Below are 26,910 nucleotides of genomic sequence, written 5' to 3'. Positions count from 1 at the left end.
CCTTCAAAAATAATAAAATTAAATGTTTCCACATTAAAAAAAATACTATAAAGAGCAGTAAACAGTAATAATGAAACAAAGTCAAAATAGTGTCAAATAAGAAAAATAATAAAAGAGTAGTCTCAGGAATAGTGTGTGCAGTTTTATAAGGATCTGTAATGAGCTGTAAGTTTTATTGAGCATCTTGCAGAACCAGCCACGGTTCTTCTGGAGACTTTGACTGTCACACTCGCTTCTTATTTACACAGCAAAAATACCCCCGCTGCTTTCTTTACTGACATGCAAACATTTTTCTGTAACATTTCATTTTGTGATAGAAAACTAACCAATGGTTAGAAATCTAAAAAAAAAAAATTGTACTGCAGAAATCCATCCATCCATTTTATCCTACACAGGGTCACGGGTAACCAGGGATCTCGGGTCACCAGGCGGAGGACACTCTGGACACGGTGCAAACCCATCGCAGGGCACAATCACACACCCATTCACACACTACGGACAATTTAGAGATGCCAATCAGCCTTCAAGGCATGTCTTTGGATTAGGGGAGGAAACCGGAGCACCCGGAGGAAACCAACAAAGCACAGGGAGAACATGCAACTCCACGCATACAGGGCAGAGGCGGGAATCAAACCCAGAACCCCAGAGGTGCGAGGCACACGTGCTAACCCCTAATAAAAATCCATAACAAAGTTTGTATTTGTACTAAAAAAATTAGCATAACCTGAGACTTTTTTTTTTTTTTTTTTACAAACTGGACACATCAGCAAAGATTCAATCTTATTGAACATCTAATAATCCATTTACATCAAAGTTCACAGACATTTGGCAGACGCCCCTTTATCCAGAGCGACTTACATTTATCTCATTTATACAACTGAGCAGTTGAGGGTTAAGGGCCTCGCTCCAGGGTCCAGCAGTGGTACCTTGGCAGTGCTGGGGCTTGACCTCCTGACCTTCTGATCAGTAACCCAGAGCCTTTAACCACTGGCCCACATTCTACACTATTGTGTGCTTCCAACTTTGTGGAAGAAACACATATGGGTGTAATGGTCAGGGGTGCACATACTTTTGGCCATACAGCGTATGTGATTACTTCATTAGGGAAGGTAAAATAAAACACACCTCCATGCATGCTTGAAGAAATACAGATATGAGTAAGTGAATCATTATGACTGAAACAGCAGCAGTGTGAAGGTGGACAGATGCAGGTTGGAGATTTACTCTGATGGTACACGTTGACAGAATGCAGGTTAGAGATATAGTTATACTGTGTACAGCAGTACAGTTACTTGAGCGTGGCGTGTGAGTTACACTGAGACTCTCGTTACACTGCAGGAGATCCAGAGCTCTCAGCGTAACCGCTCGTTTGTCACACTCTCCTCAATGCTCTTGCTAAAACTCTGACACAAATGGGGCAACGCGATCGCCAGCTCACTTCCCCGCTGCTGAAATATTCAACACCATCAAACATGCACGAGTCAATCCGGCTAGTTCATGTCATGCGATTCACTTCAAGTGCTCATCAAACTGCTCCTGGCACCTGACCGGGGACTGTTTACACAGCTTACAGCCACCACTTCATATTTAATAACATAATAATGAAGTCAAGTTTATTTTATGTCACCATATTACCTCAACTGTCCCAGAATAAGAATTATTATTACTACAAGCTAATATTCATTAAATCAGTCTTGTCGAAACATTGTACGGCATTTAATATCGCGTCAATATAAAGACATATCCTGAAATAAATTGAGATATATTCGATATAAAGTTGAAATACTGATATATCGTGAAATAATTGGTTATTAAGATATGATGACATCTTGAAATAACAATATATCAAGTCATTATAGTGAAGACAGGCTTAGGTAAATATAACTGCACCCTGCTACACTGAAAAAATTGTTCAGGAACGGTTTGAGGAACATGACGAAGAGTTCGAGGTGTTGACTCGGCCTCCAAATTCCACAGATCTCAATCCGATCGAGCGTCTGTGGGACGTTCTGGACAAACAAGTCCGATCCATGGGAGTCCGACCTCACAACTTACAGGACTTAAAGGATCTGCTGCTAAGGTCTTGGAGCCAGATACCACAGCACACCTTCAGAGGTCTTGTGGAGTCCATGCCTTGACGGGTCAGAGCTGTTTTGGTGGTACAAAGGGGACCTACACAATATTATGCAGGTGGTTTTAACGTTATGGCTGATTTGTGTATGTAATAAACTCCATTCTTCTGTGAAGGCTTTCCACTAGATTTTGGGGCATGGCTGTGGGGATTTGTGTTCATTCAGCTACAAGAGCATTAGTGAGGTTGAGGTCAGGCGCTGATGTTGATGTGAGGAGACTCCAGTTCCAGTTCATCCCAAAGGTGATGAGTCAGTGGGGTTGAGGTCAGGTCTCTGTGCAGGACACTCGAGTTCTTCTACCTTCTTCCAACCTTCACACACCATGTCTTCATGGAGCTGGCACTTTTTGTGCACTTTGTGTCATGCTGGAACAGTGTTTGGGTTTCTTAGTTCCAGTGAAGGGAAATTGTAATGCTACAGCGTAAAGGACGTTCTATATAGTTTCTAACTTTGTGGTAACAGTGTTGGGGAAGAAACACATATGGGTGTGATGGTCAGGGGTGCACATACTTTTGACCACATAGTGTAGCAGGGCAAAATGTCATCTATGGTTGTCTGTAGAGATTGCATTAAACTAGTGGAATCAGGTGCGTTGGAATGAAAGCCTGCATGATTGAAGACATGGCCACTGCTTTAACGTAACATAGGAACCAACTGTTAGAAGGAACAGAATACCCGGAAGACATTTAGCGATGCACTCGCCTTCGGCACTTCCTGGGAAGAGTCCCCTTTTGTTTTGGGTCAGCTCGGGTTCATGTTTTAGCTTAGCTAGCAGGGCTGTGCGATTTCTCAGACACCCAACGAGACGGTTATTGTTTTCTAACGAACACCAGAAGCGGATTTACACAGCTGCGAGTGTTATAAAAGAACGTTTTATTAGCTAGTTGTTTAGCTAGCTAGGATTAGCATCACCAGGGATGGGGAGGTATTTAGATATTTACTCGGATATCTGATTGAATTAATCCCTCGCGGATTGAGTGTTTATTTTCTGTTCTGTTTCACCGAGACTCGGCTGTCTGAACGGGTAAGAAAAACTAAATTAAATCACACACCACCGCTAATTAACTGACTAGCTAGATGCTATTTAACGTCTTAGTTCCCCCTCCCACCCCATCTACAATCCGGCAAGCCACGCCCACCTCCTGCTTTGGTTGGATAGGTTGACTGTTGGATAGCTTGACGTATCTGTTAGCCAATCCTAGCGCAGTAGATGGAACAATACAGCCAATCCTAGCGCGAAGGGGCGGGGTTTGTGTAGGAACACTGTAGGAACACGGTAGGGAACATACAGTAACTAAATAAACTGATTCTGCATCATAGCAACACCAGCTGAGGCCTGATTTATAACCGAGCTTGCGGATCTGAGCTAGAAATAAGTGTGTGTATGTGTAAATCATTTAATTATGGAATAATTGTAATTAGAACTTCATTTAATTATCTTTTAAGTAACGACGTGTTAACATTGACTACTGTCGTAAAACTGTCGCACGTTTACCGTCATTCACACACCGATATGTTTTTCTTTCTCACTTCTATCGCTGTCTCTTTCTTTCTGACTTTCTTACATTTTTTCTTTAGGCCTATAGTTTTTCCTTTCTTTCTTTCTGTCTAATTTGATGCTTGACAGTAATTTACTGCTTATTTTATTAGTGATGAATTTGTTTTTGTGCTTTAATTAGTGTAAACAGTAAGCACTGTGACGTTTTATGTAAACAAAAAGTTATTAACAGCTTCAGTGATAACTGTGTGTGTGTGTGTGTGTGTGTGTGTGTGTGTACACAGGAACCGGTCCTGATCTTCCCAATGGGCGAGGAGAAGCCGGAGACGCTGGATTTCGTGAAGGACTTTCAGGAGTATCTCAGCCAACAAACCCAACATGTGAATATGATCTCAGGCTCCGTCAGCGGTGTGAAAGACACTGAGGACGTCCCGACAGGTCTGTCTCTCTCTCTCTCTTTCTCTCTCACACACACGCACATACTTAACGCACTAAACACACCAAACACCTGAGTTCACACAGAAGGTGTTGATTAATTTTGTAGAACAGCAGCTCTGAGAGTAGCGCAGCTGCACAGCACAGGTTTATATTAATGCTCTCATTCTAATACATTAGCGTTACTATAGCAACGGTTTTTCACCATTTTCAGGACAGAGGAGTTTATGTTTAGTTTTTGTTTTTGGTCGTATTAATTGCAATTTGTGTTTGTGTCCTCATTGGGCCAGATCTGGGACATAATGGCCTGGACCATCCACCAGTGGACATTTCTCTGGAGGATGGGTCCAACATGCTGGTGGACGGTTTCGAGAGGACGTACGACGGGAAGCTGAAGTGTCGTTACTGTAACTACGCCACCAGAGGAACGGCGCGGCTCATAGAGCACATCCGCATCCACACAGGTAACCGCCAGTGGGATTAAACGTGAATATGCAGATTAGGATCCGCATCCACGTCCTCCTGATATCCCTGATAACCTAACATTAGCTGACCTAGCTAGCTGATTTGCTAACAGCTAGCAGTCTAGTCAGACAAACCTGTCAGAATGTAACGTTACCATGACAACCACTGTCCATCCAGCACTAACGTTTGTTAGGATACCTGTATAGTTTAGCAACTCATATGTACTGTTGCTGAAAGTCTAGAGGTACAGCGTTGTCATGCTTAAATAATTTGCATATCAGACACAATTGTTTAAAAGCCATTGAGCCTGAAATTTTGTGACATCACAATCTGAGCTCATACATAGCCCCGCCCATTGTAACAATGAAGGAATCTTTTTAAAGAGAGATTGTTTGATTTTAGTTTTATAAGTTCACTCTCTCTCTCTCTCTCTCTCTCACTCAGGTGAAAAGCCTCACCGTTGTCATCTTTGTCCTTTTGCCTCGGCCTATGAGCGCCACCTGGAGGCCCACATGCGCTCTCACACTGGCGAGAAACCGTATAAATGCGAGCTGTGTGCGTTCCGTTGCAGCGACCGTAGCAACCTCTCGCACCACCGCCGCCGACGCCACAAAATCCTTCCCATCAAGGGCACCCGCTCAGCCCCTCCTTCCCACCGCCGTACAATCTCAGCGCTCTCCAAACGGGGCGGGGCTTTTGCGTACGGTCGCCGCATCCTTGTCGACCTAGGCCTGCACAGGAAAAACGACACAGATGACAGCGGTGGCGCTAACGACGAGAGTCGTGACCTGCACAGTCCTTACGTCAGCTTGGCCACGAAAGACGTAGAGAAAACGAACGATTTGGAACACAACCCGCTCAATCAGCTCTCCGCTTTGGCAGGGCAACTTTCCAGCCTCCCTTCGGAGACGCCGGCTTCCCCCGGCGCGGACTCCCTACCCGAAGAAAAACCCTCTTTTCTCATACAACCTTCGGCCGCCATTTCCAGCAACGTCTCCTGTCCCATCGTGACGCTCACATCGACGCCGGACATTCGGGATGCGGCCCACGGGGGGCAGTGCAGCGACCGGACGAGCACGCCAAGTAACAGCGGCACTAACAGTCAGCCAGGAACGCCGAACCCGAGCCACGAGCCGCAGCTGCTCCAGCACTGCCCCCACTGCCACATCTACTTCCCCGATAACGTCCTCTACACCATTCACATGGGTTGCCATGGCTACGAAAACCCTTTCCAGTGTAACATTTGCGGCCACAGGTGCAGGAACAGGTACGACTTTGCCTGCCACTTCGCCCGAGGACAGCACAAACAGTAAATCTCTGGAACTCTGACGAGTCCGGGCGTTTTTCCGTTCAGCGTTACTGTAGGATTTCGTAGTCATGTACAGATATGGGAAATGAGACACATTCAGTGAAGGACAGACCGATGACTCTCATTCCATTTATGCTCAAAAAATAACAAAAAACAAAACATGGCAGCTGGTCATGCCACTTCCGGGATGAAGCAGCACGGTCCAATCAGACGATCGGAAACAGGAAGTGTGTGCTCAGAATGTTTTCACGGGCCCGGTGTGGATGGCATGTCAGTTTTTCCACCATGACTTCGTACGTATTGACTGAAATCGCTCACGTGATCACGTACGTTACTGCAGAACGTCTCTTACTGATGTACCCACCACTGGGTTTCACTTTAAAATCCATGTTTGGGTTTGAACTGCAGTCACGAAGTATGCAGGATTGTGTTTTGTAAAAAAACAAAAAAAACAAAACAAACCCTAAACACTTCACTAGAGGGCAGGACACGCACGGAGGATCAGGATGGGACCGGCTGGGGTACCACTTCCTGTTTTCTCCTCCACTCATGATGCTAGTATGTAGGATACCAAGAAGGAGCGCAGATCAGAATAGAAAAAAAACACATGCTAAGTAATTTATATCTCGTTTTTTTCTCCTATTTTATCCTGTTTGTAAGAAGTTCAAGATGTGAAATTTTTATGTACTTTGTGTAGATTTTTGTGGATTTTTTTTATCAGGCAGCTACTGAACACCCACGCCTCCCTGATCTAGCTCACGACGTGAACTATGATTATAAGTATTGAATAAGGCACGTGTTGATAATCAGTTATCATGTCATACAGGGTGCATGATATTGTTACGGAGCTTCTGAGGGTTGCAGATGATGGTAGTGAAGGACGGTATGGTGATGACATCGTATGCTGTGATTGAAAAGTTGAGGTATTTATCGTGGTATGAAAGTAAATCGGCACACGGCTAGTATTGTACGGACGAATGAAGTTGTGTTCAGCTGTAAAACCCAAAAGTTTTTATTTTTGTTAAAGCGACGGTTCAACAAAATGTCCGCAAATGTCCACGGTGTCTGCTTTTACCAAAGATGTAGTTGATCGTTTGCTGGGAAGTGGTGGCTCAGTGGTTACAGCACTTGGTTATCGATTAGAATGTTGGGAGATCAAACCCCAGCACCACTACGCTTCCATTGTTGGTTCTCGAACAAGACCGTTCACTCTCAACTGCCCAGTTGTATCCCTTCTCAAATATAAGGCACTTTGATGTCTGAAGTTTAAAGTCGTTCTTTTTTGCACCGGCTCCAGCTAGCCAACATATAACAGAACCTTATAGATACCAGTTTATCACGGTGCGCTAAATGTACGTGTCTGAATTATCAAACCGTGGCGTCGCCTTCATCTTCTTGCTGATTGCTGATGTGGTTTCTTCCATTAGCTTGAGGGATTTTCTGAAAGTCCTCCACCAGCCTCCTGTACTCTGTATTCTGCATGGTTTCCACTGTGGGTGCACCCTGCGTTGGAGTAGGCACCAGAGAATTCTGCAAACTGGTGGTGCTCTGGAAGGCCGGAGAAGTGAGATGATGGTTCCCCATGGTGATTGCCAGCACTCCTGACAGACGCTACCACTTCTGTAGCCTCACAAATGGCTGCCTAGATGGTTCACAATGCATCTCCCCTGTCAGGAAAGCAGGATACTGTTGAAAGTACTGGAGAAACCAAAGAGCACGATCCTGACAGGCTTCTTAATACACCAAAAAAATCTACAACCAGTTCTTTTGTCTTGTATTTGGTTTGCTGGAGGTGCTTTTCCTTACACCACAAGAGTACGTTGTACTCTGACTTGTCTCCATCACTGGAGGAACCCCGGTGTTGCTCAGCACTGCCTCTGACACACACTTCTTGTGCCTCACAAAATGTGGCCTGTTGGTGTGATGGTTTGCAATCCTGGAGACTGTAGGGACATCAAGTTTGTTCCTCAGTCTGAGAGGCAGAATGGTGTTGAAGACAATAGAGGACTCTTAGACAAGGTCTCCTTAACATACCAAAAATCCAGGACCAGTTCTTTTATCTTGCTGTTGATGAGCTGCAGGTGCTTTTTCCTGCACCACAAGACCTCCACCAACCTTCTGTAAATTGCTGCTTATCACTGCACAATTCTGTTGCCTCAAAAATGGTGGTCTGATGGTTTGCACTACAAGATACTGTAGGGGCATCAAATTTGTTCCCCAGTTGGAGAGGCAGGAGGTGATATCAGAGAACATGATCCTAATAAATGGTTAACTTTTATTATATAACGCACTTATATAGCACCTTTTAACCTTAGCGGCTCTACAAAGCACTTTACGCTGTTTCTCATTCACACACACACTCGAACGCAAGGCGCTAGCCTGCCATCGGGCGCAACTTCAGCGTCTTGCCCAAGGACAATTTGGCATGTGGGCCAGGGATCAATCCGCCAACCCTGTGATTAGTGGACAACCCGCTCTACCACCTGAGCCACAGCCACCCATAATAGTGGCTCATTAAGGCATGTAGGTCATTCTCCATCTGTAACTGTAGAAGGTCAGTCAGTACAAGGTCCTCCACAAAGTCCTCACAATCCACTACCACTTCCTTTGTCTTGCTTTTCCCTGCACCACAAGATCTCCACCAGCCTCCTGTTCCCTGCACCCTGACTTGTCTTCATTGGGGATACACGCTACCATGGAGGATCCATCAGAGATCTTCTGCAAGTACAAAATGGTATTGTTCTGGAAGTCAGGATGATTGCCTGTCCTGCCTGCTGCCACCCTTAACACGTAGTTCTGGTGCTTCACATACGGTGGCCAGTTGGTCAGATAGTCTATGATCCAGGTCACTGAAGGGGTATCGAGTTTGTTCCCCAGTCAGAGGTGGCAGAAATCACAGAACATAGTCCTGACAGTGGGTCTGTAGAGCGTGTAGATCAGATCATTCTCCACACCCATGTGGGCCAAACTGTACGAGGTCCTGATGACCCAGGAACAAAGGTTCTGAGGACAAGCACCTCAAAGATCTTCATTCTTAATTAATTAAGTTATTAATCTTTTTGCAGTTAGTGGACAACTGCGAACACAGAGTCGTTGCGGACAACGTAGTCTGCGTGTTAGCTACATTATCCTGGACGCAAATTTGTCATCAAACATGTCTTGGCTGATCATCTACATCTTGAAAGGACACTGTGGACATTTAAATTTTTAAATTTTTTAAACTATTTTATATTTGCGACAGTCTGCTTAGGGGTTTAACCTTAGCTTGCATTTAATCTGTACTAGATTTAGGTAAATGGTGCCTGAAATAATTTCATATACCATTTTGATTTGACACAATTTTTTTAGGTGGAGTGTGGCCTTCCTGCTGATTCTGTAGATTTAGAAGCAATTATGACAAGTCTTAAAAACCCAGAGGTTAAGTGAACAATTAATAGGTGTTTATTATTATTATTAACAAACAGCATACTTTGGAGACACTCACCATTCATTCATCATTACTGTCCTGGTGGTTCTGCGAAACATTTCATCACAGGTCATCGTCTCCACCCACAGAAGAATCAAATTGGGGTGCAAGCTGAAATCCAGTTTGGTTTCTAATGCGCCCTTGTCCACTTCCGATCAGTTTAGTCCTCTTGGATACAGTTGCAATAATAAAACACTGAGTGTTGGAGGTTTTGGCTAAACGACCCAGTGGTGTCCAGTTTTGTAACATAACTGAATGCTAACTATGTATTGATGGTTTCCATAGAACCAGCCTCTTCCCTCTGGCCAATTTTACATGTGGAACTAAGGTGTCATTAGCTGCAAGTCAGATGTGCGTATTCATCTTCAGTCTGTATCGTTACCTCAGAAACTAAGCTCCGCCCCCTGAGATGAAGTGTTGGTCAACTGGCCAATCAGGATAGAGAGTTCAGAATGCCGGGACTCAACCCCAAGGTTTTACTTTCCACCCAGAGCTAACAGTGCAACCTAACCGCCATCACTTACTACTTTAAGCGCTGTTCATTGCTAACACGTACACAGTCACCTCAAACAATGTACCTTCTCTCTCTCTCTCTCTCTCGCACTCTCTCTCTCTCTCTCTCTCTCTCTCTCGCAGTCTCTCTCTCTCTCTGATGTGCCATGCTGTAAATGTTACCCGTAATGTTTGTGGTGCTCTACATAACACATCACACTTCATTTTATTTCATATGAAACCTCTAATCTGAACGAGGATGTATTGAAACTGCTCTTCTGGTGACATTGGTGTTAAATGTTAATAAATTAAAATGGTGTCCCCGTGTTTCTTCAGTTATTGCTGACTTCAACAGGTAAATAATGATTTCTTTCCGCACCATAACACACACACACACACACACACACACACACACACACACACATTTCACCACACTGCTGTGCCTTTACAGAATGCTTTATTAGAAGAAGCTTAGTAAAATGATCCAGTAATAAATGGAGTTAATGGATTAAACGATCAGTCGCCGTGAGTTCGCTCCTCCTCCTCCTCATATGTGGCCGCAGCCTCCTCTGGACCTGTGAATATATAAACAGAGAATTATATTTATAAAATAAAAATGATCTAGTTTTTACACCACAGTGCTGTTGAGTTCTGGATTGTGATTGGTCAGAAGTTGAGAAGGTAGTTTTCTATAACAGCAGCTCTGCCACTAGTGCAGCTGGAAATGACAGGCGTGTATTAATGTGCTCGTTCTAGTACGTTCTTGTTCCTATAGTAACGGCTCGTTCACCAGTAGGCTATGTTTATTTAACGTTTATGGAGAGAGTCTCCAGTGTCAGGGCTGAGTAACAGAAAATAACATCGGGGTGGCTTCATTGCACCACCAACGACGATGATTATTTTACCGCAACAGCATGACAGAGCATTTCATTCCTTACGTACTTTTGTTTCATTTCACAACAACGGTATAACTTTCTATCATGGTTTATGATATTATAGCAATCAAACAACCCCTAAAAATCCCACTAAAATATGAACTGGAACTTTCTCCATCAAATCTGTATAAAGAAATGAAGAAAACACTTGTCCTGTCTTTTGAAAACAGACTTTCATTGTCCAGAAATGATGCCTCTTAAACAGAATGGGATTATTATTATTTAAAAAAATTTTTTTTAAGGGGGGTGGGGGGGGGGGGAAGCAATATTGCATTTGTTTATTGCACCAAATTCCTGCTACACAATGATATGCGTTTAGCACAAATGCATACCGTTAAAATAGGCGATGCATTAAAAATAGAAAGGTCACGTTAATATCAGAATCAAAGTTAACCTCTGACCTTTCAGGAGGATTGGTCCAAGTGTCACAACCTCAGCATAGTGGGTGGAGCTCAGGCTTCGTTTCCTGCGCGGAAAGCATCCTCGGCGACATCGTGAGTTGTGGTCATCGTCAGCGCAGATCAAGACGTCACATTTGAGGAAGACGCGGTTGTGTGCGCGCAGGAACATGAGTGCGAGGAACCGGAACCGAGCGTAATATTTCAATCCGTTCGTGTAGATGAGGAGTGTGCTGTCTCTCGGACACCTTCAAACAAGAACAAGAACAGAATTGAGCAAAATAAGTGTGATAAATAATTGGCTTATAGTATCTGTAGTCTAAATCAGGTGTGTCCGATCTTATCCGGAAAGGGCCGGTGTGGGGGCAGGTTTTCATTCCAGCCAATCAGGAGCCACACCTGATTCCACCTGTTTGATCAGGTGATCTTGGCTTTCAATAGACTCAGGTGTGGCTTCTGCTTGGTCGGAATGAAAACCTGCACCCACACCGGTCCTTTCCGGATAAGATTGGACACCCCTGGTCAAATTTAAATTGGAAAATGTGTCTAGAAGTCTACGATACAGCATCGTTTACAACCCAAGACCTGGTTCAAGTTGTCAATAATCAGTGCAGACTCCCCAGTGGAAACATGTGCAGCATTGTTCAACATACTCACCTGTGTATCTCATGCACATCTGGAGGATTAAAACTAACATCCACTAACTGGAACGTCAGAGCCAAAACATCATTGTCCATCAGGTTCCTAAGTCAAACTGTAAAACGTTTGGCGATTTCATGCACATTTGAAAGACAATCACAAGCTCTGTCTCTCTTTAAAATGTTCTGCCGTCGTGAGTGTCGTCATGACCTGCGTCTCAAATCGATATATCTGACTGTACAGTACACTCAAAACTAGGTACTGGAAAATCCAGAAGACGTACGCAAAACAGACACTGGTGTAGGGTTGAAAACTTCATTAGGGGTTAAAACAGTAATTGTAAAAGGAAAACTGGTTAGTGTTAGTACTCAGTAATTGTCTAGAAAAGTACACAAGTATGTGATTTGAGACACAGTACTAAATTTGGTTATTCCGTTGTGGACGTAGCGTCTCTTGCCATTATACCGACCTCACTATTTATCTTGGTATTGCATTATGCGAGGGGTCGGGTTGATTTCTGAGGATGTGTACAAGCAACGATCCAAACCCAGTTTACACACACAACCATCTTTCATAGGCATATATATATATATATATATATATATATATATATATATATATATATATATATATATATATATATATATAGGTAACAACAAGAATTGAGAAAAATTACTTCCTTTCTCTGGCGTTAAAGAACATGTCATACTTTCTGTCCATTAATAATTGCATTTGATGTTGTAGAATGTTCTGCGAATCAAATAGTTCATTTTACTTACTGTATGTTATGGTAGCTACAGAATAAATATTCAGTCCCTTACCAGTCTCTCTTTTCAGAAGACTTTTTTGTGTCAGAATACTTCAATTTAAATGGAAATGAATGTTCCATTGGGCCTGAACCAAATCATATATCAGACCAGCAGTGAACTGAAGTCTATCGAATGTGACTTGCTTAATTGTATGGCTTTTATATCATATTATATAATATGTATCGAGATTTGTATCGTATCGTCTGAAAGAGTGAGATTCACACCCTTGATGGCAAGTTAACGGTAAATTGTATTTAGAAAAATAATTGCCCACCTTACACCCCATAAAAGTTTCCTTAGGTTCGAAACTTCTTGTTAATATAATTCCACTATCACACGAAAGCAGGTTTACAGGTTTGGAGGATGATGATGACTCTGTGTGTGTAAGTATGTGCGATGTACCCGTTGCGTATGAGGTCATGGGTCTGGGCGGTGAAGTTGTGGTAGGGCGAGGCCACACAGGAGTCGATGAATAGGTGGAACCTGGGATCGGCTTCACTCAGCTGCACCTGCACGAACAGTTCCTGACCGAAGTTGACTAGGTAGGGGAATTCAGTGATGGGGTAGGAGAAGTTTCCGGAAGGGTAAAAGGCGATGGTCGGGTTAAACCAACCCGCTCTGCTGATGGTAGCCTTTACAATCTCCTTGGTTTCGTAGAACGTCTCAACAATAGCGTTGTGCCGGAACACGCAGCTCACCTCCAGCAGGAAGTGAGTACTGATCGAGTCCATTAAGAACTTGGACACTTTTATGTTATTGGTGTAAATAATGTATCCGTTGTGGATCTGTGGAGGAGCAGTAAACACAGATACTGTATTACAACACTGCACTATTATAGCTAATTGGTGGATAGTATACAATATTAACAAAGAACTCCTAAGGGCAGAAGATATGTTCCTTCCTGCTTGTAGCACTAGATCTTACTGCAGCTTGGAAAGAGTCTACAATTATGTTGGTGTCTGCACAGAAGCCTGTTTTATATGTGACATTGGTTACGTTGATTGGTGTTGATGACTGACTTAATTCGGACTCTGAGTCACGTTGTGACTTTTTAGTCATACATAAGATCTGGTATTCTTGGTCTCATGGTTGACAGGGACCCATCTTACTAGAGCATCCTTCTTCCAGCTCTGGAACATGTTGTCCCTACATGCTGCTGAGAAGGTGTAAGAGTTTCAGTGTGATCTTGTGATTGCATCAAACTAACAGACGGTGGAACTGGACTTAATGCCGCTGGAGCTGATATCGGGTATGAAAAGATGCTTCAGTCCAAGGTCAGAACTGTGCGTAACCGAGACTCTGCATAACTTCAGTTTAGCGCTTACGTTTGTAGATATGTCATGAGGTATTAGTAGCAATGTGAGCAATTTTGATATCAACTCCTCACTATGCATACATAACTCAACTCTGGATATGGCCCTTTGTGATTTGTACAAATGATGATCAGTTTAACAGCCAGTCGTTTTAAAGGACAAAGTGCCAAAAGGGAGGAGAAGCCTGTGAATTTGTGTATAAAAGGATATTTATGTTTAATGTTAGATAGGAAGAGTGGTTCTCTGGTGGACTAGTGGGTAGCACGCGGCGCTCTCCCCGCCGTGGCCCGTGGTTTGATTCCCGGTCATGGAACCAACCCCACTGGAACTGCCCAAACCCGGAAAATGCGTCAGGAAGGGCGTCCGGTGTAAAACTTGTGCCTGAATCAAAATGTGTGGTTGTGGCAACCCCAAATAGGGGCAGCCGAAGGATGTTCTACAGGTCAAAATCAACTCTTTTTAACGTTGTTTCTGTGAAGCATAGCCTTACCTTCCTCCATGTGCCACAGCTGTTGAGTGGGAAGTTGAAGGTGATGTCGTAGTTGTTGGTTGAAGCTTTGCAGGAACGGTCACCCAAGTAAAGATCACGCCAGCTGTATCCCAGCGAGTCTATGTACGATTTACTGATGGCAATGTTCATCTGACCAGAAAGACAGTCCACTTGGCCTGCACAACAACATACAACTGTCTGCATCAAACATTTTAACCAGGGATGGACTAAGCTAAGACTGAGTATCAGGACCACTGTTGATTTTCCAATCCAGCGGCATTACATCTGTGACATTTCCCATAACCTAACAACAGAAACTCACAGAGAATCGACTCAGTTACTAAGAGTGGGAATTATATGTTGTTATATGCAAAACACACCTGTGGAAGTTTGGGGAGGTAATGTTGGTTCAGTTTCTGTTTAAAAATAAAAATAAATAAATAAATAAACAAACAAATAAATGAATAAATAAATATATGACAATAACACACAAACTAGCCTTAAACATGCTAACCCCAGGACTAGCATTACGGGTAACACACCTAATTTCCCTAATTTCCGCATCTGGGGATTAATGAAGTATTATCTTACCTTATCTTATCTTATTTTATAATACTAAACTTTTAAATCACATTACAGTAAAAATTAAAGTATATTTTCATTACATCTCAGTATAGGTAAAATGTACAGTAGTCAGATCGCACTAAACCTGAATTGAAACAATAGATACACATTAATGTAAACTAAATAAAATTGCAATTAAATTGAAGTAATGTCAACTACTAGACTAAATTTGATTCAGGAGCAAAAATCAAAGTCATTTACTCATTTATTTATGTTAACAATTCTAATTAGTGCATCAGCATTAAAACATCACCTGGTGTTGTTTCCAAGGATGCTTCCGTTGTCATGTTTAAACAAGTTACGGAGCTGAAGATTTTTTGTGCTATCTTGTCTGTACAAAGAGAATAATAAAATCTACAAAGAAAAACTTAAAGCAACAGTTGACAAATTTTACAGACTTTTACAGTAAAACTGCATTTAAATGGGGAAAGCAGATTTATTTACTAATGATACACTGATATTCTCAAAACACACCTGCTTCTGTTTGCGAAGGTTTTGTCGGGTGAATATCTGTTTAATAAGGATAATAAAATAAACCTCAGGTCACCTACAAACGATCACCATGGCACACAAGCTAACCATGACTAGCGTTACAGGTAGCATATTTTATGACAGTACATTTTTTTTTAACAACATTACAATAAAATTTCATTTAAGATGTACAGTAAACTTTAATTAAATATCATTTAAAACAAACGAATTCTAATTCAACGACATCAACAACTAGAATTATACATATTTCACATTTGTGAAAACAGAGTCGTATATATCGACATTAAATTTCCACCTGGTGTTGTTTCTATTGCTTCTTTTCTTGCTGTGTCGGAATCTGTTTAAACACATGCAAATACTACATTTTAATGGTTACTTATCTTTTTAAAGACAATAATAAAATTCCTTTCATATGGCAGTAAAATTACAAATCCGACATATAGAAAACCGGCTAAACACAAACTAGCCTTAAACATGCTAACCCCATGACGAACATTACAGGTAACGTACTGTATTTTATAATGTTAAACTCACATCACAGTAAAATTGATCTGAACATATACAGTGAATTTAATTACAGCGGTAATCATATTACCCTAAACCAAAGCAAAAACATTCAATACATTTTAATATAAATTAAATCGCAATTAAACTTCCCATCTTGCATCAGTACACACTTCAAATATGTCACTAATATGAACAATACTCACACACGTTCACACCTGCCTCAGGGTCGCTTTAGGCTTTAAACATGCAAAGCTTCTCCTTAGACACTGTGTTTATGTTTGGAAGATGCCTTTTCCCTGACGTAGATCAGATTGAGTGTAGATTAGATAGAGTCTTAGCATGCAGTGCAGGGCCAAGGCTGCGGCTGATCAGTCCGACGGTGGCCCTGTGAGATTTGAACTCGCAACCTTCTGCTAAAACTCAGACCACATCTAATGCATCTGTACAGGAAAGTCTGATTGAATTCCATCAAGTGCAGGGGTCCGAGCGTTTTTCGGGTCTGTTTTTATTTGATGTGATATCTCAGAGAAACACCGTTCAGAGGCACACAATGAACGTTTCTGTAATTATGAGTACCTAAAATAATGGATATAGTACATATGTACACATCGTGATATACAGACGTCCCGTACCGTACAACAGGAGTCTGCAATCTTACCCGGAAAGGGCCGTTGTGGCTGTGTGGCTACAGGCTTTCATTACAACCAAGCAGGAGCCACACCTGATTTCACTTGTTTAAGGAGAATAATAAAATCGAACTGCTTTCTGAGTAACACACAAACAAAAAACCGCAGCAAAAGTCGAAAAAAAATGATAGGTTTAGAGTCTGTATACTGTATACTAATGGAGAATAGGGTGGAGGGTTATTATTGCCTAAGTATTCTGACTTCTTCAGCCCTAATCTCACTAAAAAGGGTACAACGGATTTGTTCTAGAGGTCAGAGCCATGCCAGTGGACCTTTATAAAAATTAAACATTCTTTGTGTTGATCCACTGCTTCACTCGCCTGACTCTTCCCATCATCTGGTACTGCAGACTGATGGGTTATATGCAGGGCAGGGATTCAGTCTGTCCCAGGTGGTGGAAAGTGAGGACCACCCAGTGCTGTACAGCGATCTGATGTTCTTCTTGATCAGCAAGAGGGAGGGGTGTCTAGCAGTGTGTAGCCGATGGGGGTATTTAGTGGGAGTCTGCAGAGGGAGGGTTGTGTTCGGGGACGATGTTTGTGAGTACAGGCTCACATCATGTCATGTCAAACTTACTACAATCACGATACCTCTATCTTATCCATCATTTTTTTGTGTGGGCAGAGATTTTGAATGGGGTAGAAACTAAAAATAAGCATTAAAATGTCTGTATCCTTTTGGACAAGGTGTTAGATAGTGATAGATAGTCTTCATACATCTGTTTGAGATACTAAGTAACTCCGTTTTGAAATGTTTTACACATCCAGGTTCCATTATATATTATCAACATAAGCCTTGTAGCTTCGAGTAAAAGTGTACACACACACACACACACACACACACACACAAAATTAAACTGAACTGAAACATACGTTTAAACATCCATTCTGCCCGAAAGCCTTCGTCACTTCCGTCACCGTCACTGGAGAAAACAACGGTCATGTATCTGCTACTGGAATTGAATGAACTTCTAAGACTTCCAGTCACTAAACCCAGACGTGGAGAGTCCTTAGTCTGACCATCGTGTACATAGATAAAGTCAAAGCTGGACTCCAATCTGGCGCACAAAAGTAAATGAAAAGCTTCAGCTTATGACAATGCAATAATGTAGCTAGGATTATAGTGAACAGGCAAGCAACTGAATAAGGACTGGCATGCACCGTCAGCGGGAAAAATACAGAAAGTAATTTGTTACCTGACAGTTATGAAGTTTAACAAAATGATCTGGCCCTCAGGACTCAGGATCCTCCATGTACACTCGGCATTATTGGGGTAATTACGGGGATAATTGGGGCTGAAAAATTCACCTTGTGATCGAGTCAGATTTCCACCACACACAGTTCCATCTGGAAAAATATCACAGTTGTCAGTTCGTGTGTCAATAACGTATTTTCACACTGTATTAAATATTTCACCTACACAGTATTATCACGTAAAATTAAAGAGTGTGTTGTATATTTAGCCCGCTTGTAAAGGTCCAGCCTTCAACAAACCCCCCACAGTCTCATAACTGGAGACAACTACAGCGTGATCATTCCTCTTCAAGCCGGACATCTCATTCCTAACCTATTGTCTTCATGTCGTATTGGAGTAATTATATCAGTTATTTGGCTGGAGTTGTAGAAGTCACTGGAAAAGGTTGAGGTTGTGTTTTTAACTGTTCAGTTTTGCGTGGAGATGTGGGACCAGGAGGTTTGAGGTTTTGAGGGTTTCCATATGTACCTATGGCATTAAATTGCACACACATAGCCATAACATTGCTGATAAAAAAAATAATAAAATCAGGGCATTTCTTTATGCAAATACATGTGGATGTGAACGAGTACAGTGTGCCTGACCTCACTAATGCTCTTGTAACTGAAAGGACAATTCCCCATAGCCATGTTCCAAAACCTAGGGGAAAGCGTTCCCAGAAGAGTGAAGGTTATTATAACAGCAAAGGGGGACTAAATCTGGAATGGGATGGAGTGTTCAACAAGCACATATGTTAGCATGTCCACACCTTTTGGAGATATAGTATGTGTGTGCTTATCCATTTTCTTGTACACGCTGAATCATCAGTAGGCTTCTGTCACAAGTTCACAGGCATGCAAAATGGCAGGTTTAACCGTATAGCACTCAGAGCTCCGTTATTGACTGAAAGATGAGTGTACACTATGTGCCTTTGACATCAAAACTCTCTGTAACAGCAAGGCCCATGCCTCTTTTGGCCATTTCAGAGAAGTAGCTACAGTTTCAAACTGAGAGAAATACTTCTCAACATCTTTATCTGCAACTGGATACACTAACTCTACATTATTACAGACGTCAACACATGGGATGGGAATGGCAGGAGATACAGGAGGATCAGGTTGAGGAATTCACTTAAACTCTATCTCCATCTTTACGGCACATGGAATTTGCTTTTTAAAGGAAATCCCCCCAAAAAGCTCGGATTCTAATATCCATCCATCCATCCATCTTTCATATTGCTTATCCTACACAGGGTTGTGGGGGAGCCTGGAGCCTATCCCAGGGAACTTGGGGCACAAGGCAGGGGACACCCTGGACAGGGTGCCAACCTATCACAGGGCACAATGGCACACACATTCACACACTGTGGACCATTTTTTGAAAATTCCAATCAGCCTACAACTCATGTCGTTTCACTGGGGGAGGAAACCGGAGTACCTGGAGGAAGCCCCCGAAGTACGGGAAGAACTTGCACACATAGGGCTGAGACGGGATTTGAATCAACAACCCCAGAGGTGTGAGGCAGTTGTGCTAATCACTAAGCTACAGTGCCCCCCATTCTAATATCCATAATGTTAAATTTCTTCCCATGTTTTCACATTCATCCTGGCGTTCTTGCGTCAGTGTCTTCAACTCTAACTGCTGTTCTAGGCATTTTATCTCAAGCTCATTTTCTCATATTTTCTCATTAAGAGCCTTTCATTAAGATCAATGGTTTGAAATCTGAGCTTCTCTGCTTCAAACTCCACCAACACCTCTACCTTTTCAATCAATCCTCTGTCTACCAGGGCCATTCTAATAGTGACTTACAGAGACTCTTTTAGAATGGCATCACGGCTGGTTAGCAATAAAGTAACGCTCAGCGATTTATTTTCATGAGTTGTTCATACACGTTGGTCTCACACGTCCAGGGTTCGATTCCCGCCGCAGCCCTGTGTGTGTAGAGTTTGTATGTTCTCCCCGTGCTGCGGGGGTTTCCTCTGGGGTGCTCTGGTTTCCTCCCCCAGTCCAAAAATATGCATGTCCAAAGTGTCTGTAATGTATGAATGGGTGTGTGAATGTGTACGTGAGTGTGTCCTGTGATGGATTGGCACCCTGTCAAATGTATATAAAGTACGCAGTTGCTTTTTTTTTTTTTTTTAACCTATCGTTGCTGTAGTTTAGTACTGAAATGAGTCCTAAAATGAGTCCAAGCAAATAAAGTACAAATACAAAGATAAATCAGAGTAATCCATGTAAACGCTGGTTGATATTTAATATGATAACACAGCACGGTTGAATGCTTGATTTTGCTTGGTCATGCCAAGTGGAATAAACTGTGCTGCACGGGGACTAAAACACCCGAACACATGCTCTTATAGGAAAATAATAGTGTTTTAAAAACACTATTTCGTGTTTATAGTGTTTTTAAAAGTGTTTTATTCCATACTTAGCAGAGGAAATGTATTTGATGATGATGGTGTTGTTGTTTCAGGGACAGCTGTGGAACAGCAATCTATTAGGAGACAAACATTATTAAGGTTTATATATATATATATATATATATATATATATATATATATATATATATATATATATATGAATATATATATATATATATATATATATATATATATATATATATATATATATATATATATATATATATATATATATATATATGAATAGGTTCATGTTATTCTGCTGCACTTTATCTTAAGGGGTTATATCTACAAATATGTGTTTGTGATCATTTTTAATCTTTCACCATTATAATCATAGCAGCAGTTTCTGTTGTCCTGACAGTCGCTGGTGCAGGAACACACACTCAGACTTTTATTATAGTTATACCTGCAGGATGGGGAATCTGAAAAGGAACAAAAAAATGATTCAAACCAATGTTTTATCAGCTGTAAAGCATGCGTTATCACAAACTGTAAAGCGATGGCCAAAAATAATCATTCTTTACAATGACGTTTACAATTTGCGTCTGGTCTGATGTTCACTTCTTTCATCATGTACTGGATATTTGAGGATCCTAAAAAGAGTGTGAGCATTACATGGAAGAGAGCGAGCTTTAAGGCTGCCAGGTTTATTTCCGTGTAATCAAAAGTTGTTGAAGACACTGGTAAAAAAAAATAAAAAAAAATAAATAATAAAAACAACTTTGAAAACTATTTAGTGTTGCTTGGAGATGGGCTGGTGGTCACTAAAATGAATAGCATTGTATATTCAGATCATCTGTGAAGTTCCAGTGTGTGATGAATCCCCTGCAGTTAACAGGGCATTTGCGTAATAACTTTAAATCACATTACGTTGAAATGACATCGATCATTTTATCATCATATTATTTTTCTGCCGCTTTTCTCGTTTTCTCTCTCTTCCTTTTTCTTTCCTTCTCCCTGTCTTAGAAGTGGCTGAAATATATACAAAGTGCTAATGATTTAATGATGATTAACATTAATGTATGACCTTAATTCTCATCAGTTCGTTAACATTTAATATTAGGACACTCGTTCTTGTTTGTATCCAATCCTCATTTTGTCTATCCTGAAAAATAAATAAGCTTTATATTACTGAGACAATAAACGGGGCAAATAATAGATTTAATACGATTAAACAGGGTTTAGATTCCTGCCACAGTTGTGTCTATGAAGATCAGATGAAGTTGTGTGGTTTAGTCAATGCCCCATCCATGTTACTGTCCTTCTGTAATGAGGTCTTATCTTATTACAGTTCCCATCAGTCCATTCTCCCCTAATAAATACAAAGCATATCTTTTTGTTTTTCTCTACGCCTTTTCTTTCTTTTTGTATCTCTCTCTTAGGAATTTCTTTAAAAAAAAAAAAAAATCCCAGTGTTTACATTTTATAAAGCCCTTAAATATCCCAAGGATTGGAAAACTGTTGAGTAAAGTGTATAGACTCCACCTTATCTTGTTTCTGATCCTTCTTTCGTTTAAAAAAAAAAAAAAACCCCTTTATATTACAGCACCATTACACAGGACAAATTCATACATTAAATAGGATTAAACAGGGTTAAGAGGTGGTCATTGAATGGAAATTCAATTCATGTCACAGCTTTCATGCTTCATTAATGACATGCTCTTGGCCTTAAGCTGACTTCCATAATACAGCTGTAATAGGATAATAGCTCACGATGGTGTGGTGTGATAAAGGACGTCCTATAATAGCATGCCCTAAAGTGTATTATTTCTCTTGTATCACAAGAATTTGCCCATAATTATTACTTTTCTTCTTTGTCAAAAAGCAACCCATCGTGTTTTTTTTTTTTTTTTTAATCCGTTCACACGTTGCGGAACAAGTTAGTTCCTGTTCTCACATCCTTTATAGCAGCTATAAACAGTTATTTCCTCACCAGCCTCTCTTTTATTCTCTACTGAAGATATGACGACAACAACAACAACAACAACAACAACAAACAGTTGTTCCATATCAACTACACTACAGTGTGAGGTGCTGTTATAGGCATTTAATCAACGCTTTCTGACCAATCAAAATCCAGAAATCATATATTTATTTTATATATTACATAATAAACCACACTAAGCGTAACATACGAGTTAGGCTGTTTCAGTTTGAGCTCAGTTAGAAGAAATTCATCTTATAGCTGTTTACATGTTTGTTATTATGGGGATATCACGGGATTGTTAAAGCCCCGCATGCAGATACTCTCACTCTGATTTACTTTATTAGTACGAGACATAAAACACACACGACTCACTACATAAATAAATAAATTCATTAATAATTAAATAAATAAATAAATAAATAAATAGAACCAAAACATACCTATGAAATGCCATTCTGCATGAAAGCCTTGCAGTGTCCACCCTGAATCACTGCTGAAAACAACCGTCATGTCTCTGCTGCTGGAGGTAAATGAATTTCCCTGATTTCCTGTCACAACACCCAGCTGTGGATCCTGATCACTCAGACCATTGTACACGTGGATTAAGTCCCAGCCCGTTTCCAATCTAAAGAGAAACAGATAAATAATGCAACATAACTTGCACTATAGGAAAGTGACTAACCTCAAACTAGCACTAGGATAACAACATGTGTATATGTAGGGAAGTGGGAGCTCAGCAGTTAAGACGTTGGACCGCGGATCGGAAGGTTATGAGTTCAAATCCCAGCACTGCCAAGCTGCCACTGTTGAGCCCTTGAGCAAAACCCTCAACCCTTATAAGTTTTATAAAAATGAGATAATTGTAAGTTGCTTTGGATAATGGTGATGTACATGTAATGTAATATGGAGAGTAATTTCTTACTGAACAGACTTGAAGCTAAGAGAAACCACCTGCCGCCTGGGACTCTGCAGCCTCCATGTGCAGTTTGCATTATCAGGATAATTATTGGGAAAATTGGGGCTGAAAAATTCCCCTTCTGACCGAGTCAGATTTCCACCACATGGCGCTCCACCTGAAAAACACCACAATGAACTGTTGTACAGTGTCCATATTTTTGGTTCTATTTCCAATGGCTCTGAGAATCACCCGTCTCTTTCTCGACTAGTACACATTGGACCCCGTGTGCATTTTGGAACGATCTGTGAAACAGCTTTTTTTCTGCGGGCCTCGAAATCTGGGATTAGACGGGACGTCTGGTTGAAAAACGTAGAGTAGAGGTGTGTTTCCTGTGTGCTCTCTTAAAATGTTACAATTCTGTCTGAAATATATCATTTAGTCCGTATGTTAACAAATAATCTGGTCAAAACAACATTACAGGATGTCCAGAAGATGTGAATAAAATGTCTGATGATAAAACTGGTGAGTATTTAGGATCAGGGGTTCAGCACCATCAGCAATGGAGGATTTACTAGTGCTGGAAAAGCACCACAGTGCCATTTCTGAGGAATTTGCAGAACTAAACCAGTGTCACATCTCAAGATGAATGCATCATATTGTTTGAGACATCTACCTATATATCATGTTTACAATTATAAAAGTGTTGATACTCTCACTCCATGCAAATTTAAAAAAAAAAAATACAGTTAGAATAATTTTTAACTGAAACGAACCTATGAAAGCCCATTCTGCCCGAAAGCCTTGTTGACTCCAGCTGTAATCACTGGAGAAAATGACGGTCATGTATCTGCTGCTGGAGTTAAATGAATTCCCCTGATTTCCAGGCACTTGACCCAGAAGTGGAGCTTGATCAGTTGGACCATCATAAACACGTACATAATCACAGCACAACTCCAAACTGAAGAAAAAGTAAAAAAATAAATAAATAAACATTTTAGCTCTGTAATACAACCGGCATTACAGTAAAATAAATATTAAAATAGTAAAAAAAAATATATTGTTGCATTTTCAAGGTCTAAATTAAGGCAGGTATAATTTATTAGCAGTTAAAAATGAATAAAAGTAATGTCTTACTCAACAAAAGTGAAGGTTAATGAAACCGTCTGCCAAAAAAAACTCGTCAGATGCCATGTACAGTGTGCATTACTGGGATACGTGTGAGGATAATGAGGACTGAAAAATTCCCCTTGTGGCTGAGTCAGATCTCCGCCACATGGAGCTCCTGTAAAAATATCACAGTGTTAACAAACACTGCACACGGCAGCTTGTAACAATATTGTATATTACAAAAAATAACCCCAAAACAACAACATTTTGTCACGACAAATGAACCCACATTAATCTTTCACACTTTACATTGTGTTGGCGTCAGTACTGAAGATCCGATCTGAACGTCCAACATATTGTAAGAGACAATTCAGAGTAACTGCAACTATATGACCAAGAGTTTGTGGACACCTGACCATCACGTGGATATGCGGTTCTTCTCCAAACTGATGCCACAATGTTAGAAACACGCAATCGTATAGAACGTCTTAGTAGCGTTACAATTTCACTTCACTGGAACTACAAGACCCAAACTTGTTCCAGCATGACGATATCCCTGTGCACAAAAAGTGCGAGCTCTGTGAAGACATGGTGTGTGAAGGTTGGAAGAAGGTAGAAGAACTCGAGTGTCCTGCACAGAGACCTCAACCCCACTGACTCATCACCTTGGGGATGAACCGGAGTCTCCTCACATCAACATCAGCGCCTGACCTCAACCTCATTAACGCTCTTGTAGCTGAATGAACACAAATCCCCACAGCCACGCCCCCAAATCCCCACGACCACGCCCCAAAATCCCCACGGCCACGCCCCAAAATCCAGTGGAAATTCTTCTCAGAAGAGAGACTGGAGCTCATTATAACAGCAAACAAATTAATGAATGAACTATAAATTTTTCCAAATCTGTAAATACAGTGCTTGGTGCTGTGCTGCCGCTGCCATTTGATTGGCTGTTAACTCTTCATTAATTCTGTTTTATAAAACAAATATTTTTGAAAAAAGCACACATCATGTCCATTTTAATTGACGCAGCATCTGTCATGGTTAAGTATTTTATATTCAATATTAAGATTAAGATTGTGTTTCTGATCCATCTCTTGTGCCAGAAACTGTTAAAAACAAACAATCAATCAATAAACTTTATTACATTTATTACCGCAATACTATACAAAATAAAAAGGGGGAGGGGCATGAGGGGGGGCATTTTATATTATGGTTCTTTAAACTGATATTATTCAACACGTGAACATGAACTACTGTGAACTTTAGCACTGATACATCAGTTATATTTAAACAGACTACTAACTGATATGTGATACTTCATTAACTTTACCTACAGTTTATTAATACTGACGTACCGGTTCATTTCTACTGTATTACGTTACTTAAGCGAACCTTTATTTAAAGCACTGCTTGAGAAATGAATAACAATTTCATTCATATCATTCCTGTTACATGTTATTCTGTAATGTACACATGTCTTAGTGAATTCTCATATCATTACATCCACAAATGACTTTATCATATAGCAAGTCGTATTCTAGCCTTCTAGTTTGGTTATAATGACTCAGTACAGCAAATCACGTAAAGTATACTGCTTTGCGAATCGCAGAAACAACTTACGTGCTGCAAATCCACAGAAGCAGCCAAAAAGTATCAAAAAAATTGCTTGAGACTTCATCTTGTACCATCTGCTGAATTTTTGTTTACACGTCGCTTTTTTCTAATGCTGATCTCTAGGACACTGACCCTAACTAAACTAATCTAGTGTGTGGGTGTGTGTGTGTGTGTCACATGTTTAATCTCAAACATATAAACTCTTCGACATACTTTTACAATCCAACAGCAAGAGATATTAAGATAAAATGCATATTAAATGTTGAATTTTGAATGTAGTTAACATTTCTGATGTGTGTGGGGTTTTTTAAAATTTATTTTTATACTTTGCTCTGCTGTACCAGGTTACGTGGTTTTGATTTGACTCATCAGTCCATGAATCCCATGAAAAGCTAAACAAATAAATGAAATGACAAACACGATGTCAGATCTTTTTACTCTTTTGCACTTGTGAGTCTGTTAAAGGACGATGTTGTGTAATTCTCAGAGCGTCTCAGAGCATGCTGCCAGCTCAAACAAACTGTTTACAAACAGCTTACAAACTGTCCATGTGTCTGTATCCACCGCTGTTCTGTTATTGATTTATATCCTGACAGTTCTCACCTAGATTCAGGTACTTCATGATTCATTTAATTCGCGTATAAGTTAAGCTCTGACGTTTCAGTGTCTCATTCTTGGTCTTATCATGAATTCTGTTTCGTTAAGTCTAAGCCTGTTTCCTAGTCTGTGTTCCGTGCTTCCTGGTTCTGTTTATGATTATATATTATCTTTGTGTGTTGCTGCCTGTCTGTGTATCGACCCGTGCTTCAAACTGTGCCGACGATTTCTGGTTTTCCCCTAAAATACACAACACTGATCTTACGCATTTTCTTATACTACCGTTACATGACAAAAATGAGTCAGGAAGCAGATTATCAGGGCTAAAATCATGTAGTGTAAGGAGATGTTTATTTAACATTTATGGAAGGAGTCTCCAGTGTCAGAGGCTGCATTCACACCATGTCGGAATTACCAT

The 26,910-nt window shown here is 40.8% G+C and overlaps 2 protein-coding genes across 12 annotated transcripts; one reads left to right on the top strand and one right to left on the bottom strand.

The window, feature by feature from the left end:
- The first annotated feature begins 2,437 nt into the window (after nt 1-2,437).
- Nucleotides 2,438-10,123, top strand: ikzf5 (IKAROS family zinc finger 5). Of its 11 annotated transcripts, none has more exons than XR_008386721.1 (6): nt 2,438-3,156; nt 3,915-4,068; nt 4,356-4,529; nt 4,975-6,453; nt 6,666-6,762; nt 9,304-10,123. XR_008386721.1 is itself a non-coding variant. In XM_053632250.1 (4 exons), the coding sequence occupies exons 2-4, from the start codon at nt 3,936-3,938 to the stop codon at nt 5,841-5,843; spliced, it is 1,176 nt and encodes a 391-aa protein (XP_053488225.1). In that variant the 5' UTR covers nt 2,438-3,156; nt 3,915-3,935; the 3' UTR covers nt 5,844-10,123. The 11 variants fall into 11 exon arrangements, 4 of the variants coding, with proteins under 4 accessions (XP_053488225.1, XP_053488229.1, XP_053488228.1 ...); XR_008386718.1 differs by having other exon boundaries at nt 9,188-10,123; XR_008386720.1 differs by adding an exon at nt 9,188-9,256 and having other exon boundaries at nt 4,975-6,762; nt 9,375-10,123.
- Nucleotides 10,124-10,237: 114 nt separating this feature from the next.
- Nucleotides 10,238-26,016, bottom strand: LOC128612273 (CUB and zona pellucida-like domain-containing protein 1). The gene is made up of 17 exons (XM_053632249.1): nt 25,902-26,016; nt 24,306-24,453; nt 23,945-24,129; nt 23,196-23,346; nt 22,714-22,898; nt 20,670-20,768; nt 20,352-20,417; nt 17,886-18,036; nt 17,563-17,747; nt 15,793-15,834; nt 15,480-15,515; nt 15,259-15,336; nt 14,762-14,797; nt 14,382-14,557; nt 12,981-13,363; nt 11,134-11,378; nt 10,238-10,372 (listed from the first exon to the last, which is right to left on the bottom strand). The coding sequence occupies exons 1-17, from the start codon at nt 25,957-25,959 to the stop codon at nt 10,314-10,316; spliced, it is 2,283 nt and encodes a 760-aa protein (XP_053488224.1). The 5' UTR covers nt 25,960-26,016; the 3' UTR covers nt 10,238-10,313.
- Between the last annotated feature and the right edge of the window lie 894 nt (nt 26,017-26,910).

This window comes from Ictalurus furcatus, chromosome 9 (assembly GCF_023375685.1).
Source record: "Ictalurus furcatus strain D&B chromosome 9, Billie_1.0, whole genome shotgun sequence".
Lineage (NCBI taxonomy): Eukaryota > Metazoa > Chordata > Actinopteri > Siluriformes > Ictaluridae > Ictalurus > Ictalurus furcatus.
The sequence above is the reverse complement of the archived record's forward strand: the minus strand, read 5'-3'. Positions and strand labels throughout refer to the sequence as shown.